This window comes from Mustela lutreola, chromosome 4 (assembly GCF_030435805.1).
Source record: "Mustela lutreola isolate mMusLut2 chromosome 4, mMusLut2.pri, whole genome shotgun sequence".
Taxonomy (NCBI): Eukaryota; Metazoa; Chordata; class Mammalia; order Carnivora; family Mustelidae; genus Mustela; species Mustela lutreola.
Window position 1 is genome coordinate 17,396,537 of NC_081293.1, and position 19,982 is coordinate 17,416,518.

A 19,982-nucleotide genomic window follows, 5' to 3' on the forward strand; every position below is an offset into this window, starting at 1 on the left:
TCTCAAGATGTACACAGTTGTTTCTTATTATGGCTTCCCTGGAAAACATTTCTGGGAAAGCACAATTCCCAGCCACTTACTTTGTTTACAAGAGACAAAACTGCTTGTGTGGTATAAATAGGAGTCTGTCCTTAAATGCTGCTGAAAAATAAAATGCAACTATGAAAAGGAGCCATTTCCTGCCTCAAAGGTGGCTTAAAAAAAATTGTTAGCTACTTTAGGAACAGCACCAAAGCATAAATAATAATTATCAATCACCACACAATAAAAGACTAATTTTACCAAAAAAAAAAAAAAGAAAGAAAACGAAAAAAAAAAAAAAAAAAAAAAAAAAAAAAAAAAAAAAAGAGGCAGGGGAGGGAGGGGGAGAGAGAGAGAGAGAGAGAGAGAGAGAGAACAACAAGCTACATATTCCAGAGATGCCCGCAGAATTGTCAGCATTGGAAGGTTTTCTTATCCTGCAAGATTATGAAACCCCTTTTTGTCCTCCTGCATTTGTGATGTATATCTATAACTCGTTCTTGTTTGTGCAGATAAGCCTTGCCTTGTCTCCCTAACTGCACTTTCAAAAGAAGACTCACAGTTGTTTGACTTTTGATCTGGGTAGCAGCTAGCTCGACCACCTGCACTGTGCCTGAGCTGTTAACTGAGCTCGCTTTGTCCTATCTTACAACACAGCGAGCCTTTTAAAATTGATGTGTGAATACACTAATTTACAATGTGAGCGTTCAAACAAAAAAATATGGTGGTGGTGGTGGTGGTGGTGGCGGCGGCGGTGGCAGCAGCCGAAGGGGGAGGTTTGTGAAGAGAGAAGCCCTGACGCTTGCTTTATGAAGTTGAGATATTGTTCACTGCCTCTGGCATTTAATGAAACAGATGGCCGAAGGTCTCCCTCAGCTCACAATGGAGCAGACAGTGGTGTGATGGTATGGGGGCCTGGAATTGTAAAATGTTGTTTGGTGATGGTATATGTTAATAAATAGCCATTTACAAGGGGGGCCGAGGGCTCCATTACTTGTTTATAAGGAAGGCCTAGGGCTCCTTGCTTCGAGTTAACAGCTCAAGGCTGCGTTCAAAGGAGGCATTGATGGTGAAGGTGAAGTGCAGCCCTCATATTCCACATTGCGCTAAAGAATGGCATGTATCCTGGGGAAGAAAGGAAAAAATCATAAAAAGAGAAGTAATTCAAGAATTAGGTCAAATTGTGACTCACAACCAAGGAAAATATAAGATGCTTTTCTATTGTGATTAAATAATGGACAGGAATATTCTGTTATTGTGACGTTCCTTATTTTTTCCTCTTTCAATGAGCATGTTTACATTGTTGCCAAAGTCCAATAGATAAAAACCTGCAGGGTTTCAACTCAATTATACCCACATGAACCTACACGGCCACTGTGAAACTATTCTTGGTCATTCTCCCAAGGATTATTCACTGATCAGGCCTACGCCAGGGTAACCTGACCCTGGTCTAAATGCGACGAGGTTCCTGACAGCGAGGAGCTTACAGTCCAGACCTGAGGACCCTGAGCAGAACCGGATACACAGACATACCTCATTCCCTTCCAGGCGGGGATGTGCCTGGGAGCTGTCACCATCTTCCCAAAACCATTCCTTCTAGGGACCGTCTTAGCGGCGTGAAAGTCTCTGCTTGACCTCAACGAAAGGTTACTTTCACCTTATAAAACTGAATTCTCTGATTGTGTTTCTGCTTTGCCTTCAGATAGGACATTCTCCACCTGTCTGGATATCTGTACATGAGTCTGTCCAAAGTCTACGCTTTGGTAGTAGTAGAGAGATTCCCTGGTCCTGTCTGACTCTTACACTGGGATTTCCTCCCCTGTTTGTTTCAGTGGGTTACACAATGTAGTGGGGAGCTATATCAAATCCTCTGAGGGATGAGGTGGGGCAACAAAGGTCTAGAAGAAAGTTATGATGGGTGAGCATATTACAGCAACAGACACAAGGAGAAGCAGGAGATATTCATGCCTTGTAGGAGTTACAAACTACTGTGAAGAATCAGGGCCAAGACAGATCATTTCTAGCTGAGAAACTGATAAAGCTTTGACAGACAGAGTGGTATTCCAGGTGAGATGCAGAGTACAGATAAAAGTTTATCTAGAACATTCTGAAGATACTGTCTGTTGTTTTTGCTTACAGTATCTAATCCCCTTTCCAGTAAAAGCTCCTGGATTTTTCTTAGGAAACTATGCTTTGTCTAATCTCAGGCTGAATGTCCACCCCCTGTGTGAGGTTCCAGGTCTAAAATGACCAATCATGGATTAATGGGATTTTTACCCAACCAGAGCCAAACCAGTAAAATTCCATGCTATGACTTCTACTGGAACTATTGGGGGGAAAATGGTTATGTTCAGTGGGTGTCCAGAGAACTGGCAAAAACTGCCTCCACAAGGAGAAACCCACGTGCAAATGAGCTGGGTTGGGAGACAGAGAAAGCGCGACCCCGTCCCGATGCTGCTGTTAGAACACCATTGTGTTGGCAGTTGCTTCCACCCTGGAGCTACCTATTTACACGCAGCAATAGATTTCCTTTTTGTGGCTTACAGCTGGTTCGATCTGGTTCCTGTCACTTTCATCCAGAAGATTCCTGACTATAATAGGCGAGAGGAGGAGGATATTCAGGAGGAGGTAACAGAAGAAACAGAGGTGGAGGACTCGTAAAGGACTCGGGCTAGCTTCCGAGATGGGAGGTAGTGGACTTCAGTAGGTCCATGGGTCCATCCAACTTGGGAGTAGGAGCAAAGGAAGGTGGAATGTTCACTGAAAGACCTTAGTGCTTAGATTAGGGAGGACATGTGTCAGCAAGCAGCGGGGAACCACCGGAGGACACGGGGCTAGTTTTGCACTCTGCAAGGTAAACTGGCCAACAGCAGTTAGAAGAACCTAAGAGGAGAAGAGGCGGTGAGACGGACCAAGAGGCTTCCCTCTCTCAATAGTCCAAAGACAGGGGTGAACTGTCATCTGGGAAGGACTGAGTTTGGAGGAACCGTCTGCTCTGGGCAGTATTCTGAGCACTCTGAGGCAGTCCAAGCAGCACTGCTGAGGCAGGGTCACAAAGTGGGGATGGAGGGTGGTGGCACCAGTACTGAAACAGGCTTATTTTTATTTTTATTGTTACTGATTTTTTTATTTTATAAAAATAACTGGGAAAATCTGGCAGTGGAAAAAAAGAATTTAAACAGATCCATGTGAAATTCATCAACCTAAAATAACTATTAATTAACATTTTGATTTCTGTCTTTACCCCCAGGCCTTTTTTTTTTTTTTTTTAAAGCAATGATAATAATCAACCTTTTAGTATTTATTGAAACTATGCTATGTAACAGACACTGTTGTGTGTACTTTACATGTATTGACTCACATGACCCTCATAACAATTGGCAAGATAGGGACTACTGTCTTCCCTGTTTTATAGATGGGAAAACTGAGGTATAGGGACTGGGTTACCTGCCAAAATAGCTAGAAAGTGGCAGAGCCGGGGGGGGCTCTTATTCACAGAGTCATAAGCCTCTTGACACATAGGCAGGAATTTCATTTTGAATAATTAAACGAAACTGGGATTGCTTTTTCCAGTGAGAAAAAGGCCCCAGTGCCATAAGGGTAGATATAAAAATAAATTTCCTCACAACGAAACTTGCAGAATACTGGAGGTAAGGGAGATTATAGTTTCTCTTTGCACAATGTCTGGTTAATGCCCCACAGTCTATGGTCAAAAATAAATCTTAAAGAACTTAAAGACACACCCCCTTGGATGCCATTGGTGCACAACAGCTTCTGTTCTACAAAGACCAGACCAAGGGCCTTCAGCCTCATCTTAGCTAGTGGGACTGGTCAGGCTTATTCACTGCTTTCTAGAACTGTCTGCTCATCCGGAAAGGTTGCCTGACTATCTGTGAGGCACAGTAGGAAAAAACACGTTGGAAGCAGACCACTTATGTACAGCTGAATGACATCTAATCACAGTTGCTTATTTCTTAAAATGGGAGTAATAATCTCTGTCTTCTAGGGTTGTCATGAAGATGAAATAAAATAATCTGTAATAAATGCTTAGACTAGAGCCTGCCACCTAGGACGTATCAGTGAGTGCATACATAACAATGTTTTGTTAATAAAAGACACAGTGGAGTGAAGAATAATAGACCTTAAAATTCTGAATTTCCGAGAACAGTAAAATATGGGGGAGGGGGAGAAGGTGGGACGACTGACACAGGTCTGCCAAGGTTTCTTACCAACTATGTATTTTTCCATTTGCAGTAACAACCGACTTCTAAGGGAGATGGTTTGCTACCACAATTATTTCACAGAAGAAACAGAATTATAACACAGAGAGCCTATGACAGTAACTATCTGTATAACGAAAACTCATCAGATCATACTCTTTCCATCTCAGCATTAGTGAAAATTGGCTCTTGGAACCTTTTGGTGCAACGCGTTCAAAAGAACGAGTTAAGTTCTCATCCTAATGCTGTGCCTTTCTGTGTATGTGACAATGGAGGGTTTACTTTACTAAGCATAAGTATTCTCATCTGGAAAATGGCGATATGATGCTTCCACCACAGGGTTCTTAAAGACTGAATTGGATAGTGTGGGCAAAGTATGGTTAGGGTCAGACACAGGCAGCTGGTAGAGTTGTCACTGACGGATAACTTCAGATGCTGTGTTTAAATGTCTGACACAGGAGCTACGAGACTGGTGTCAAAGGGAGACACATATAAAGAAATCCAATGCCATTATTTAGTTTGGACAAAGGCAATGAGTCAAGTGGATGGTAATGAACTTACCTAAAAAGGACCAAGATTATTTTTAAAAAAATTCTCTTTGTAGCATTCCTCTAATCTCAGATCCTCAATCTGTTAAGTCTAAAGAATCTGCAGCAAATTCAATCATTTTATTCTTTTTTTAAAAGAGATATTCTTTCTTTTCTTTTCTTTTTTTTTTTTTTTTGAGATATTATTTCTTTATTTGTCAGAGAGAGAGAGGGCATGAGGGAGTATGCAAGCAAGGGGAGGGGGAGGAGAAACAGGCTCCCCACTGAGCAGGGAGCCTGATGAGGGACTCCATCCCAAGACTCTGGGTTCATGACCTGAGCCAAAGGTAGATGCTTAACCAACTGAGCCACCCAGGCTCCCAAACATTTTATTCTTGAATGAATACACACTTGATTAAAAGTTGAAGAATATTTTGGAGGTTAGGATTTTGTTATATTAATTTAAGGTCAGAGTTCATGTTCAACACTTGCAAAAACAGGCCAAAAAAGAGGAATAATGGATAAACAGAGAAAAGCAGCAAAGCAAGAAAAGAGAAAATGTAAATGTTAAGAGACTGCAAAGGAAGACATACTTTTCAGTGCAAAAAAATTGAGTAAATTCTCAAGGACATCCTTCTTACGAGTCCTGGAAACTCTCTACTGTTGAATTTTTAGATATTGTAATAAGAAAAGTTAAAATACAACAAAATGTTTCCTGAGCAAAAAGGAGTGGGGCAGGAGCATGAATTTTCAAAGAAGATTAGAAAAACAAAACAAAACAAAACACTGAGTTGTAGGCTATTTCTTTAAGAATAAGTTTGTTTACTAAAAAAATGTGTATTTCCAATGCTTACATTGGTCTTGTATTACTATTTCTGGTACACTTACCCTCACGAATCATTTTGACAGTACATTAAAATTTTCCAGATGTTTTACCTGTCATTCTACCAAAGCAACAAAACCATGTTTAAAAGGTAAAATGTGATAGCAATGATAGGTGGCAATTATTCCCCAGACTGACTCAGAGGTAGCTCTTATAAGAATACAAGTATTAAATAAGAACGTATGAATAGTGCTGGCTAGGCCCCAGCTGACTTTAATACTATCTGGCTTGTTTATCTTACAGATGGGTTACAAAAGGCTGCTCACCAGCTCCTGCTTAAACAAGTTATTACGTGCACGCTGGAAGGATAAACAAGAATTTGCTTTTTGAAGGAAACATTCTGATTTTTTTTTTTTAATTAGAAAAAAATTTAACACAGCAGGGGCACATAAAGGTTCTGTGTGGGAGAGAGTAAATTATTTGATATTAAGGTAATCCTGTAGAAAAAGATGTTTAAAAAAATACGACATATGCTGTTTCTTTTTGTAAGCCTTTTGCCAGCAAATAACATGCAGTTGATGAGCCAACATAAATTTTGTAATGTGTCCTCCAAATTTACATCAAAGGAGATCTCAAATCATAACTATTATACTTGCAAGAAATAGTTCAGCTACGTTTAGAAACAAATATATGATTACTGATCAATTATTCACTCTTCAGAGGCAAAGGGAAAATAAAAGAATCACGAGCTCTTTTGTTTTCTGACTGAAAATCTTGCAAAGTTCTATCTTCATTTTCCCCGACCGCCAGCTCTGTTTGCTCTAATAAGACTTCCCAGTCAGCTGTACAGGAAATAATAAACACACAAACACGCACAGACACGCAAATGCACGAAAGGCAACATGTGAGCCGCTCAGCACTGTTTGTGACGCTTTAAGACAAGCAGTTTTAATAATCACATTTTGTGAGAGTCAATGAAAAATTCATTTCTTTGGCCCCAGTCACCACATGAATGGCCATTTGTTTCGTGACCATTTTCATTATTATCTGAATAGCACTTTATTCCAAACTCTGTCTACAGAGTCAGGAAATGAGCAGTTTGTCCCTAGCTAGTTCTCCATCTTCTGTCAAGACAGAAGAAAAATTACTTTCCAGGAAATCACCGATATCTGTGTTCTGATGTCAAGTTTCACTGTTATAATTTCGAATGGACCAATTTTCTCCTTTGCTTTCTTCCTCTTGGTAATACAGTGTAGTTATGTGAAGAATAATTTATTTATTTTGGTTGAATCAGTGGCTACCTCATTAAACTAGATGGGTCTCAATACTTTTTGCATGTTTAGCTCCTTTCAAAACTTGTTTATGATTTGATAAATCATCTCCTGCACCTCTAAACTTTTGAATTGTATTGGTTTTACAGCTATTTGAATGATATTTTCTGTTGGTTGTTTTCTTAGCATCCTTTTTAATGACCAGTAAGCATTCATAGGAGTTGCAGAATCCTCAAGACCTTCCTTGAGAATTACGTTAATTTTAGGAATTCCCCGAGGACTTTTTTCTTTTCTTTCCTTTTAATTTTTTTAGAGAGAGCACATAAGTGGGGGAGGGGCAGAGAGTGAGGGAGAAGGAGAATCTTAAGCAGGTTCCACACCTGGCATGGCGCCTGACTCGGGGCTCTATCTGAATGACCCTGAGATCATGGCCTGAGCTGAAATCAAGAGTTGGAAGCTTAGCTGACTGAGCCACCCAGGTGCCTCTCCCTCAGTACTTCCCAAGTCAATATTCTCTGGCAGAGTGAAGGCAAGGATTAAAATGGTCTCATTTGAGGATTTCCTAAGGCTTTGTACACAGGCATTAAATAATTACCAAGGAAGTGAATCGCAGAAAAAAGAAAGGAAGGAAGGAGGGAGGAGGGGAGGAAGAAATAAATAAATAAATAAATAAATATATATATATTTTTATCTCATGTGAAAGTAATAAAAAGAAAAAAGTAATAAAAAGCATGAATGGTGGTGGCTGCCACTTACTCATTTTTACTTCCCTATCTGCTTTTTGGTCAGTCTTACAGATAGTATACAGACCTTGGCACTGATAGGCCATTAGTTTCACCTGTCTTCCCAAAAGACTAAGGAAACAAATAAAATGACCCAAATGAGGGGCCTCGGCACGACATTTCCCTTCAATACACAAAATTTAAAACGATCTAAACTTAAAAAAATAAAAATAATCAGCAATCTTTCTTTTAAATAGATTAAGTCCACGGGTTAGTATATTGTAGAATATTCCCAGTCATATAGAATCTATCATATGAGAATCAAGAACCTTACGTTGTATGGAGGTAAACGCCTATACCGCACAAAGAGAACGTTAATTTCTTTTACAGGTGTGAAGGTGACAGACGGGCATGTGGTTTGATATCATACCTTTACTTAAATCAGAAGCATCTACTGACACGCAATGTAGCTACGCGGTTTCGGAAAGAGAATGCGATCTCTGTCTCGGAAAGAAAGTCTCCCTGGTGCTGGAAGGGAGTCCCACGTGGACGGGAGGGATGTAAGAGAGGAAGCAAAATCAGAACATTCAGTTAAAGACTTTGGTACACAAAAGCTGGCTCCATTTCTCTAGAGACTGGTTTCCCAGGGAATAATAAAAACAATGAAGTGAAGAAGTTGATAAAATATTTTTACCTCTTCCCAAGTCCAAACTTAATTGACCACCATGTAGGATAGTAATTAAAATGGAACAGAACCACCACCTGCATTTGGTTCCCCAGAGACTCAGTTCGGTTACAGCACTGATGAAGAGTATCTGGATACCTTGGCTGATACCATGATCCCAGCTGAGTCTTACAAAAAAGAGAGTCATCAATATGCACGGGGTCGGGGGGGTGCGGCTAAGGGTTTCCTTGGCTCACCATAGCAAGGTGAGGTCCACCTGGGGATTTTTATTTCTGTTCATACCCTAGACAGATCCCAAAAGGAGATGCGTCAGTGCGATTGAGCTGGCCTACAAAGAGGACCCTAAGTAGATTTCGCAGAGTAACTTCCCTCCATAGGCTTATGAAACAGGTGCGTTAGTCTAATTGTCCTACAGAGAGCCTAGTCAAAGGTTGCAGAAGTGTTTGTGCTTCGCCCTCTCTAAATGACTTGCAAATTTATTCAAACACAATATGAGGAGATGCTTTATTTGTTGAAATAACTGTCTGCAGTGTCTTGCACAAAAGGGTGAGGTACATCAAGCAGAAACATGGACAGAAATACATTGGTTTACAAACTCATAAATCCTTATTTGAATCTGCCAACCTGAAAGCCACGTAGAGCCCGAATAAACTATTTTTCCTAAATGCTACATCTGATTAAGCCGTACCCTTAAATGACAGCTGAACTTTAACATTAATATGATATTATTTAAATAACCGCATGATTTTTTTTTACACTAAAAATGATGAATGATTTCTGGACAGCTCAATTGACATAAAGCAAGAGGACTCTTTAATGAGATTTGACAAAATGGAGACATATGCAGAATATTCGTTACAGCTCACATCGCAGGGGCCCTCCCAGGGAAGCAATAGAGGACTTTTTTCCTTTTTTTTTCTTTTTTATTGTCTATAGGCACTGAAGCATTCCTTTCAATTGCCACTTCTCTGTGGATTTTGAGTTTTTCTAGGTCATTTACATATTACTCTTAAGCAGAGAATCTGGTGGCTTATGGTTCTGAATCGGGGCTGTGCCTGCAGGAAAAGCGGGGACGTGGGAGAGTTAGGTCCGTGTTGGTTGGAAGTGTCCTGGGAACTTCAGGCTCGCTACTGATCAGCCTGATGGAGACCAAGCCACCACACCTTTGATTGGTTCTTGTGCGCCCATCGCCAACACGGCAAACACACTTCTAGCAAATTATTACATACAGATGCGTGATCAGAGACGACTTTGCTTACTCTAAAACAGTTGTCCCCATAGTATCAACTCCAAAGGATTTCTCTTTTTAAAACCCCAACGAAGGCATCCTAGAGGCGATTCTCACCATTCCTCATTCACATTTCCAGCTACAGTCCCAAAGTGAAGGTTATGCTAAATGATAATCTTATTTGGTAGATTCCAAATGTAAGAAAATGCCATGTGGAATATATATATATACACGTAAAAAATGGCTCTAATTATCAGAACAGTGAAAACACTTTCACTTCCCCCCGAAAAATATACAACACGGAATATTACCCACTCATTCATTGATTTTCACTCTCCCCAATATTTTCCATCAGTCAACGATTAGTGACAAATATAAAACATTAACATTTGTTTGCTCACACATGGGAATTCAGATTATTCAGATAATCTCTAAATTTTAAAAATTATCTTTAAATATATGTAAAATCAAAAGAGTTCCCCCAAATAGCATCTCTGAAAGAAATGAAAACAAGGCAACAGAGAGAAAACACAGCTAATACCGAGTGTGCTCCTGATACTGGCAGGCCCGCATTCCTTCTAGAAGAAGGAGGCTATCAACATAGAAAATAAAATCAGTGTGCTCCTGCCATGGGGACTTCCTCGGGCTATGAAAAAATACTTCATGTCTAACCCTAATTTTTTCCATAGCTTGAGGTAACCCCCCCTAGCTCAATCCTTCTCTCTAATCAAGTTACTCAGTATGTGTTCCTGTCCAAACAAGAGTTAGTATCAGTGCTCTGTCATTTCAAAAGGGTCTTGACACAGGGTACTAAGAGCAGAGGCTCGCATGGCTGGAAAATGCCCCGTTGCAACTAAAAGAAAAACATCATTTCAAAAAAAGGGAGAGAGAGGAAGATAGGTCCCTACCTTGTTCTTACCTTCGCAACATCCCCGTCAGAACCCTGGAGCTTTTCCCCAAGTTAGCATCTGTTTCCCGAAGCTAGGAGCAGAAAAGTAGCATTACAACAAAATAAAACAAGATGTCATGCAGTTAGATCGCTCTGAAAAGTGTACTTGAGAATCAGTAAAATTTTTTTCATGGATGAAAATCCAATTAGCAATAAATACTTAAGTAGACTAAAATACATCTTGATAGCTATAAAATCTTTGAAAAATTCTTAGATTTAGAAAACTACATGTGATAGGTAATCCCAGGAGCATTAAACTGGATACCTGAACTGGCTATAAAAGCAAATACCTCGCAGGCTGACAAAGTTGAATATACATCTCGTAATTAAAATTCAATTGTGAAGGTGTGAAGTCCTAGAAATACGAACGGAAAGGAAATAAACTGAAGGAGGAGGAGACATCATTATCTTCACAGCTTTCACTCTGAAAGACTTGACAAACTCCAAAATCTCCCTCATGACCTTCTCAGTTACAGAGCTAAATAAAATATCTACCTGGGGGCACGCTGGGGTGAGGAAAGAAAGAGTCAGCTTATTCTTTCTCGATTCCACGCTCTTTTGTTTCTTGTCCCCATCTCCAACATCCCTCATATACCGTTGCCATTTTTATACACTTTTATTTATGTGTTTGCTACTGTGTATGCATGTGCTGAAGGCCTTTTGTTTTATGTCTTCTTGTTTACTGAATTTATGAAGAAAACTGTATCGCTTCTACTTACTCGTTCACGTGCGCGCTGTATCTTTTCTCTGTCGTGACTGAGGTTTTCCAACATCTCCTGGCCAATTTGCTCTGTGGAAAAGGAAATATGAGTGAGGAAAGGTGACTTTGGGTGTAGCCTTCAGGAGTACCACAATGGCAGTGGGTGCAGAGTTCATGTTCAACAAGTGTAGGTTATGTATCGGGCACGCGTCTCATATACTTGGAAAATGTTTAAGAAGTATTGGAGACGTTTACCTATGTATCTTAGGTATGATTTAACTGGGATTTACAGTTCAGTCTCTAGAACATGACCAACAAGGCAGTGATGATGGAGACATGATAGGACTTGCCCAAGGCCACCTCGGCCTATTTCTTATCCACCAAGATGGAGAGCACAGGCCTTCCTATTATCTTATCATCATGGAATCTAGTCTCTGGGTCTGTGGGTTACAACTACTGTTAATGAGTCTACTAGACCTCCCCCACTTCATTACTGCATTGCTTTGCATATGCAAGCGAAACTCCAGTTAGAACAATTTTGATTTTAAAGTACTTGTCCTACATACATAGTCCTTGAACTCTCAACTCCTGTGCCTTATTGCCAGTGGAACTCTCTCTGGGATTGGAGCAAGGGCTCCCCTAGTGTGTTCTCAGCTGCCGTGGATATTTGAGTTGGGACACTTGAGGCTGACTTCACACTCGATTGGGGAGAGCTCAAGCTTCAGACAGAACTTCCATTTATACAGGAATAGGCAGGTTAGAACAGTCATTAAAAAGCACACGCTGAGTTCTGACAAGGTTTTCCTCTGCCGTGATCATCCCACTTGGCTGGCACGGATCGGTTCTCCTCCTTTTACGAGACTGTAGGTATGTCCTAACCTGACAAATATGCAGCTGCCTTGAATACTTTTTTTTTTTTTTTCCCAGACTCAGTCTCCATCACCTGGGAGGTACCTATTTCAATTAGAAAAGGAGACCAATCCGACTCACCTATAATGCTGGCAACCTATCGCATTTCCACATTTCTTTTTCTTTTTTTTTCTTTTGCATTGTCTCTTTACCCACAACCTATACCAACAGTTATCTCTGGCTTATCCTTGTAGCGAAACACTCAACAAGCATCTATTTCAATGGTAGCAAATAATTTCATAAAGTCATTAGGAAATCACCACAGCAGTTATTGGGCTCATGTATGTGTACTAACAAACTTTTTAGAGGGATATCCTAAAAACTGTGGGAAGGCCACACGGTGAGTTTAGGCTGGGAACTCACACTGTGTGAGCCCCTAATCCCCAGCACCGATGCTTAATGGCTGTGGGACCCTGCATGTTACCTAACTTCATTGTGCCTTAGTTTTTCGCCTCTATGATAGAAAGAAGATCATACTATGTCAAGGCACTGAGGTAAAGGTTAAATAATTCAGTTAGAATACTTAACACGGTGACTGGCCTGTAGCAATAATAAGCATTTACTGAATGATGATGATCGATACAGAGAACCAGTGGACTGTTATGACCTGAGCCCCCTCCCATCCTAGGTCCGCCACAACCCACTGGAACTGGGTATTACCAAGATAAAATACCTGTCCTACCTTCCTCACAAAACTGTGGTTATAGACAAATGAAAGTAACCTAAGTAAAAATGTTTTGAAAGCTATAGGATATCATACAAATGCATGTAATTGCATAATACATGGGAACCAACGCACTTAGTGAAAAATCAAAGAGTTCCTACTCTGTGGTTGGTGTAGATGCTGGGGACATGGCCCCTAAAGAAGACCAAGCCCTTGTGCTTAGGAACTTTTGTGCTAATCATGAAGATTCGGCAGCCAAAGGGCAAATGCTACCTTAGAGTTTGTCTTTCATGGCACAATAGAAAAAGGACTGTCTATTCCTTTCATGATAAAAAATCCAAGTAATAAAAAATGCTTAAATGCAACAGTATCAATGTTTTTTGATACCTATACTAACTCTGAAAATTCTTTCCAGTGAAGTACCTTCCTAGTATAGTATCTCCTTTCAGACAGATGTTAGCTTCTTATTAATTCTATTCAATATATCTTTAAGGTACATTGAGTAAGCTATGTGGCTCCCAGTAGAGGCACCATAAATGCAGAAGATGAAACCAATAATGAAGAAGGAAAAACCAATGAGAGCTGTTATTTTTCTTTTCTGTAGATGATGCAATATTCAATTTTGTCATCTTATTAAGTATGACACTGACTTCCTTTAAGCAACATAATTAAGCAATCTTAATTCATTTTAACTCAAAATCTCAACTATCTAGAGCCACTATCAATACTTCAGTTACTTCAGCAAAATGCTACTTATATATTTTCTCCTATCAAGATTAATGGCATTCTGATAAATAATTTTAAACAAACAGAAAATAGGTCATCATCACTGTGCCTGTCACCAGCATAGTGTTTCCAGTGTTTGTGGAAGGAAGCAATGAGAGATAGAAATAAAGTACACGAAAGGAGTATATGAAGTGTATGAGAGGTTTATGATCTACCCTTGCTCTCAAAGCATATCAAGTGTGGCAGTGGAGAAGTCGACACTGGAATGCAGCTAACAGATCCGCAATTCTATCAGGTTTGCTAGGGGAAAAGCTATTCTGAATGGATCCATAGTCTGCTACTGGAGGAATCAATAGAACAAGCCGTAAAGAACTCAACCCTATCCAGGAGTATTAAATCACTCCCTCGATCTCCTGGGAAATATCTCAGCATCCGAAATCCTAACCCATCTGGCAAGAGAAGAGATATTGGCAAGAGTGCACACACCTTGGTCTTAATACAGAGATACCATCCATTTGTTGGAACAGAATTATTTTTTTCATTTCTTACTTGCTACCTTCAATTTTAATGCCCCAGTAAAGCAAAGTCCAGGCCAAGCGTATCAGAAATGTTTACACTTATAGAATGAACGGAAAAATTCATGCAAACAAGTTATGCATACATATCAAAAGTTATGTATGGTTTTTTCATTATGTGTTCCCCTACTCCAATCAAAACAAAACAAGACAAAATTGGAAAGGATTATTTTTAAAACAGACTACCCTTGGTTAGATTAGTATTAGACATTTAGGGATCATCTTATTAAAAAAAATAGTAACACTGTTAGGTTTACTTTTCTTGAAGATGTAAGCACTCACCAAACTCCAATAAAGAAAGAACACGAGCTCGTAGGCCTAAACCAGTATGGATCCGATATTCCCAGTCTATAGTTTTCAGTTCTTTAATCTTTCACGGTGCTTTTAGAATGGGAAATAACCATGTTGCCTCCACTGAGAGAACTTGAGAAATCATAAATTTTATAAATGCTATATTCGTTGACTGTGAGGATCTTCTGGAGAGTAAGAAACAATGGGAAGCATAAAAGAAAATCAAAACCGATGTCGTGTGCTGGAATTCCGCATGTCAGTATGAGCATGACAAATGAATTCCTGGAAAGAAAAGTTCCTTCCTGCTCTTCTTCTTCTATCCTTCCCACAGGGGTCCTGGGAATTATCCTGGGAGCACGGCACTCAAACTCACTGAGATTTTGTTTTCACATTATCCAGAATGAATCATATCCTTGGTCTATGGCCCTTTTTGGGGGGTTACAGACTGCAGAATGCATTTTGGCTAACATTTCCTCTCCTTTTCAAGATATTTGGGGTTGGTTGGGAGATATACACCAGGCACTCTACGCTTGCCTGCCTCATCAAGGAAGAGAGAAGCAGGAAACTACAAATCTAGCAAGATACTTCCTGAAGGACTGGCCTGGCATCACAAAAGATAAGACTTAACTTGAGGCGCCTGTACCACGGAAAGCATTATTGCTCTTTATTCAAAATAAAGCATCATTGCTCTTTATTCAAAATAATAATGCCACTTGAACCATCATAAGACTGACATCAAGGAACTTTAACAAATATTTATTGGACTTGTGTTTTGGAGAGAACTGACTGTGGCTCATATCATGTTATAATATAAACATGACTGAAAGAGAAGGAGCCTCAAATATAATTAAGCAGAAAATGTTCCACTGATAAATTCAAAAATATTAAAAAAATTTTAAAGCCATTATGCTATAAACAGTGCACTGACCAGAAAATAATTGATTATTTTTCATCACACTTCCATTTAATTTTCTTGTTGCAAACTTAGTTAAGGATGTGATTTCCAGCAAATTATTTTAAGGTGCAATATCTAGTCACACCTTCTTTAAAGAACTAAGATAAGGTAAGGTTATTTTCTGATGCTCAAAATTTCCTTAGCAATTTTAGAAACAGGTAAAAGGTTCATAATTATCCAGCTATCGTCCATATAGGGACTTCACTGAGGTGCGGGATTGCATAGAAATACCTTCAAAGAGCTATTTTTTGAAGCATGTGCTTTCATATGTATGCTGTAGGACACGAGCAAACACAATTGAAAAACACAAAGTGATTATTTCCTAGTAACACGGGGTACTGGATTTTGGACCTGACTTTCGAACTTCTGGTCACCAAATTAATAAAAGTATTGCTTTGGGAAAGCAAAGGAAGTCACACACAGCTTTCCCAGGAGGAAGTAGCTCATGGGGTGCTCGGGTCAGCCATTCATTGGCATTTAGCACACTTCTTAGACACAAACTGGCATCATGCCCTGAGTGGGGTAGGTTATCCACAGTATCGATGTTACTTAGACATGAAGAGTCTTTTGAATTCCCGATGCCTGGAACAGTAAGGGAATGGAAAAGACATTTCCTTTACCATCTTTGCTTATTTGATAATTTAAGACACGTGAGGAACTTCTACTTCCAGTTAGGATGCAGGAAGATGTAAATGACTCTCACAGAAACAAGAAAAATCCAGACAAAGTAATTACCATTGTTGTGTGGGAAGTCCAGTGTCTGCAAGGAAGCTCTGACAGATCCTAGAGAGGAACAAGCCCCTCATATGTGAGCAGAGACTGGGATGAGTGCCCGAGTTAAGCACAGGACTGCCGCAGAGAAGCTTCTCAGGGATGAAATCCTTCAGACACTTTATGGAAAAGTAGGAGTGCAGGACAGAATGAAATGTGGATGAGCTTGAAACAAAAAACAAATGGCTTGGTTTGGTAATTCTCCTCAAGTCTCCAAATTTGTCAAGCAAGAGGCAGTGGAGGAGGGGCTCATTAGTAAAAAGAGAAAGCACGTATTTCTACATATTCTTGTGGTGTCTGTATCCTTGAGATACTATCAGGAGCTAAGCCCAAATATGAACCCAAAATGTTGACAACTGCAGACCCACTCCCAGATCGAATACTGGTAAGATTTAAAAAAAAAAAAAAAGAAGAAGAAAAAAAAGAAAAAGGAAAAGAAAAAAAAAGGGAGCCTACGTACAGATGGGGCGGTGCCCTCATCTCAGATAAATCCAATCTAATTAGAGATCCAGCTTAACACCGACGCCACTTAATTTTGGAAAGAATCTGATCAATCCATTGATCAAATATAAGATAAAATAAAATGCTTTCAGAGAAAAATAAATTTAGACTCTACTGTCCTTTTTCATACTATGTCTGGAATGCTATACCCATTTCAAGGCATGCAAAAGAAGGAGGGAGGAAGAGAAAAGTGAAAACACAGCCTATGTAAGTAGACCAACAGAAGGCTTATTTATTAGAGTTAGCAGATAAAGATTTTTAGACAAGTATTATAATGGTGTTAAAGAAATTCTTGGAAAAGGTAAGCCTAATAGGTGAAGAGATTTTTTTTTAGGAAAACAAATGGAAACTCTACAAAGGAACCAAATGAAATTTGAGAATGAAAAAAAATACAGCATCTGAAACCTGGATGGTTTCAAATTCGCTGGATGGACCAAATAGAGTAGCATTGACTGTACAGGAAAGAGTACTTGAACTTAAGACAGATTAATAGAAATTATCAAAACTAAAGGAGGAAACAAAGTTTGGGGTAAAAAAAAAAAAAAAGAAAAAGGAACAGAGCATCAACAATCTGTGAGATAATAACCAGCGCTTTTACATACATACAATTAGATTCCCAAAAGAAGAGATTCCGAGAGACAAGCAATAGGATAGAAGGAATATTTGAAGAAGTAACAGCCAAAACTTTTCAAACTTTATTTTAAAAAAGTCAATCCACAGATCAAAGAAGTTCAACAAGCTCTGAGCAAGATAAATACAAAGACAACCACACCTAGTCACATCATTGTCAAATTCCTAAAAACTAAAGATAAATAAAAAATCTTAAAAGCAGCCAGAGGGGAAAAAAACAACATGTAGCGATGATAAGAATGAGGATTGAATTTTCATCAGAAAACAATGCAAGAAGACACTGGAATACCATCCCATAGGGCTGGGGGTGGGGTGGGGGCGAAAGTCATCCTACTCTTGTGTATTCAGTAAGAATGTCCTTTAAAAGTAAGGTTAAATAAAGATAATTTTAGATCATTTAAAGCTGGGAGAATCATCCAGAAGAACTGAGCTACAAGAAAGGTTAAAGGAAATTCTTCAGGCTGAAGGGAAATGAAAGTAGATGGAAATCTGGATCTACAGAACTCAGATCCAAATAAAGTAAAAATAAAACAACACATGTAGAATAAATATATGAAAACCAGAGCACAAAGGATGGAGAGTAGACAAACAGGAGTATACTGTTGACCGGTTGTTAAGTTATATGTGAAGCAGCATATTTCTTTAAGGTAGACTGATAAATTAGGGATGAAAATTGTAATCCCTAAGCTTCTCTGTCCAATATGGTACCCACTAGCCACATGGAGCTATTTAAATATTAAAATTAAATTTAAAATTCATCTCCTCTCTAGCACTAGTCACATTTCAAGTGCTCAGTAACTACATGTGGCTAATGGTTATTATACTGGAGAAGATGGAAATATCATCTCTAGAAGGGTGTCCCAATTCCCCCTGCTTTTAAGATCCACTTAAAAGAAAATAAGAAGTAACCATTGGAGCTTTAATTTAGGTAAAGTACTTCCTTTCTCTGGGCTTCAGTTTCCTTAAATGTAAAATGACAGTCTTAGACTGGATAATCTTCAATGCCCCTTGTTCCTCTAAAATATTAGAACTCAATGACTCTATAAAATCTTAATGCCTCTTTTCTCCATACAGTATGCAAACAAACTAGAGCATAAGGCCCAAACCAGGACCAAAGACGTATTCCCATCACTGGGGCACCACCCCCACCCCCACCACCTTGGCAATGTTAAAAAAAAAAAAAAGAAAGAAAACAAGAAACAGTTCAAACTTGAATGCTTTTAAGCAAGTCATACACTCTTTAGATTGCCCATGTCTATAACTGTGGACTGCTTCATACAGTAGCCTGCTGGGCCTCAGAGGACATCTGAATTTACTATGTAGTATAAAATATTTACAAGCACTTGGATGATGCCATTATTACAGAAAACTGTACATTCATATAAACTGAAGGTAAACTTAAGCATTCTTAAAAGACATACAGCAAAAGAGTATGCACGGCCCACCTTTCTTCATTTTTAGCAATTATGATTTAATATTACCTCCTTAGCAGGTGCATATGTATTCTGTTTTGCTTTAAGATGATCAAATCTATCACTAAGCAATTAAAGAAATCATCAACAGCACTTTCATCCAAGTCACAGGAGTGGAACCTCCCTTTAGTTACCTGGTTTGCTGGAGATAATTAACAAACACTACTCCCGGAGCCCTCGGACATCAGTCAGTGGATTGCTGTATCACCAATAGCGATGATTTGGAATTGAGCAGGTACTGTGCAAACCGAACTTGTTACACAAAAGGCGCCATGTTAATTACAGCTGCTTTCAAAAACGAGAATGAATATGTTCTGTTCTATGAAAAAAGACCAGAGCAGAAGGACATCCCTTTCTCACCATTCAATAAAGAATGTAAAAGCCAGGAGATGAAGCAGCAGCAAACCTGAATGGGTAAAACTGTCAAAACACATTCCAAAGGTTCACTTGTGGAATTTGCCAAACGTGGATTTACTTGGCAGACAAGAGAGACCTGTTCAGCGTCACCCAGATCTCTAGGTTGAATGAATGACTCAAAGAAAACCCCCAAAGTGCTATAAACTAGGACAAGTGACTGGAAAGTAATTAGAAAGCCTTTTTAGCAATCATTATGGGCAGAGTTAATCACTTTCTATATCCTTTGTGAACTACGACAGCTTCTATCATGGAATGTATAACATTCTAATTATCCGTGTATTCAGAAGTCGCTACTGGTTACCCCCACAGAACTCGTGTAGCCAGCAAACATGTTTTGTCTTCATGGAACATGTCTGAACTGGGCGGGGGGGCAACAAGACTTTAAAAACCAAAACAAAACAGATTTCATATAAAAAGCTGGCCTTCTAGTTTCTTTTGAAATTTGGAATTCGTGGCAACCTAGAGTTACCATTCCCACCTGGTAAACGGGCAGGGACTGAGATACAGCTGCCCTGTGTATAAGAGCCCCCCATACCATGCAGTTGACCACCTCCCCATCTGACCTGTTTCACTCATTTATGTTCCCGCTTTGCTGCCGTGAAATCCGAGTTTGTGACTCCTGGCTTCTATGTTCCTTCTTCCCCGTTAGATTATAACCTTCTCTAAAGATGAGAGGCCATTTCTTATTCTTCTTAGTCTGTCCAGCATTTTTGGTGCAATGCCTGACATATATGCAGGTGCACAGAACATTTTTGTTGATGGGAGCCACTTAGCTTGAAACTGCAGTCAGTTTCTATACATGTATCGTAATAGATACACAGATTTTTTAGAAGAAATAGGAACCTTAAAAGTAACTGCACAGATGAACAAACGAGGGTACAGGGATTCGGGGATGGAGGTCATCCAGGTCACGCTGCTAATTACC

The 19,982-nt window shown here is 39.4% G+C and overlaps 1 protein-coding gene across 21 annotated transcripts in view; it reads right to left on the reverse strand.

The window, feature by feature from the left end:
* VTI1A (vesicle transport through interaction with t-SNAREs 1A) overlaps positions 1-19,982 on the reverse strand; it is a 351,501-nt gene that overhangs the window by 137,157 nt on the left and 194,362 nt on the right. For 17 of the 21 annotated variants that reach the window (XR_009353293.1, XR_009353283.1, XR_009353292.1 and 14 more), the window contains 2 exons: positions 11,166-11,236; positions 10,417-10,478 (listed from right to left, as the gene is read on the reverse strand). Coding sequence is in view for 7 of the 21 variants with exons in the window: in XM_059173203.1 (XP_059029186.1) it covers positions 10,417-10,478; positions 11,166-11,236 (133 nt within the window). In the remaining 14 variants the exon portion in view is untranslated. Of the gene's footprint in view, positions 1-4,829; positions 9,325-10,405; positions 10,479-11,165; positions 11,237-19,982 lie in introns of those variants that run through there. The other 4 variants (XM_059173209.1, XM_059173206.1, XM_059173204.1 and 1 more) reach the window with 3 other exon arrangements.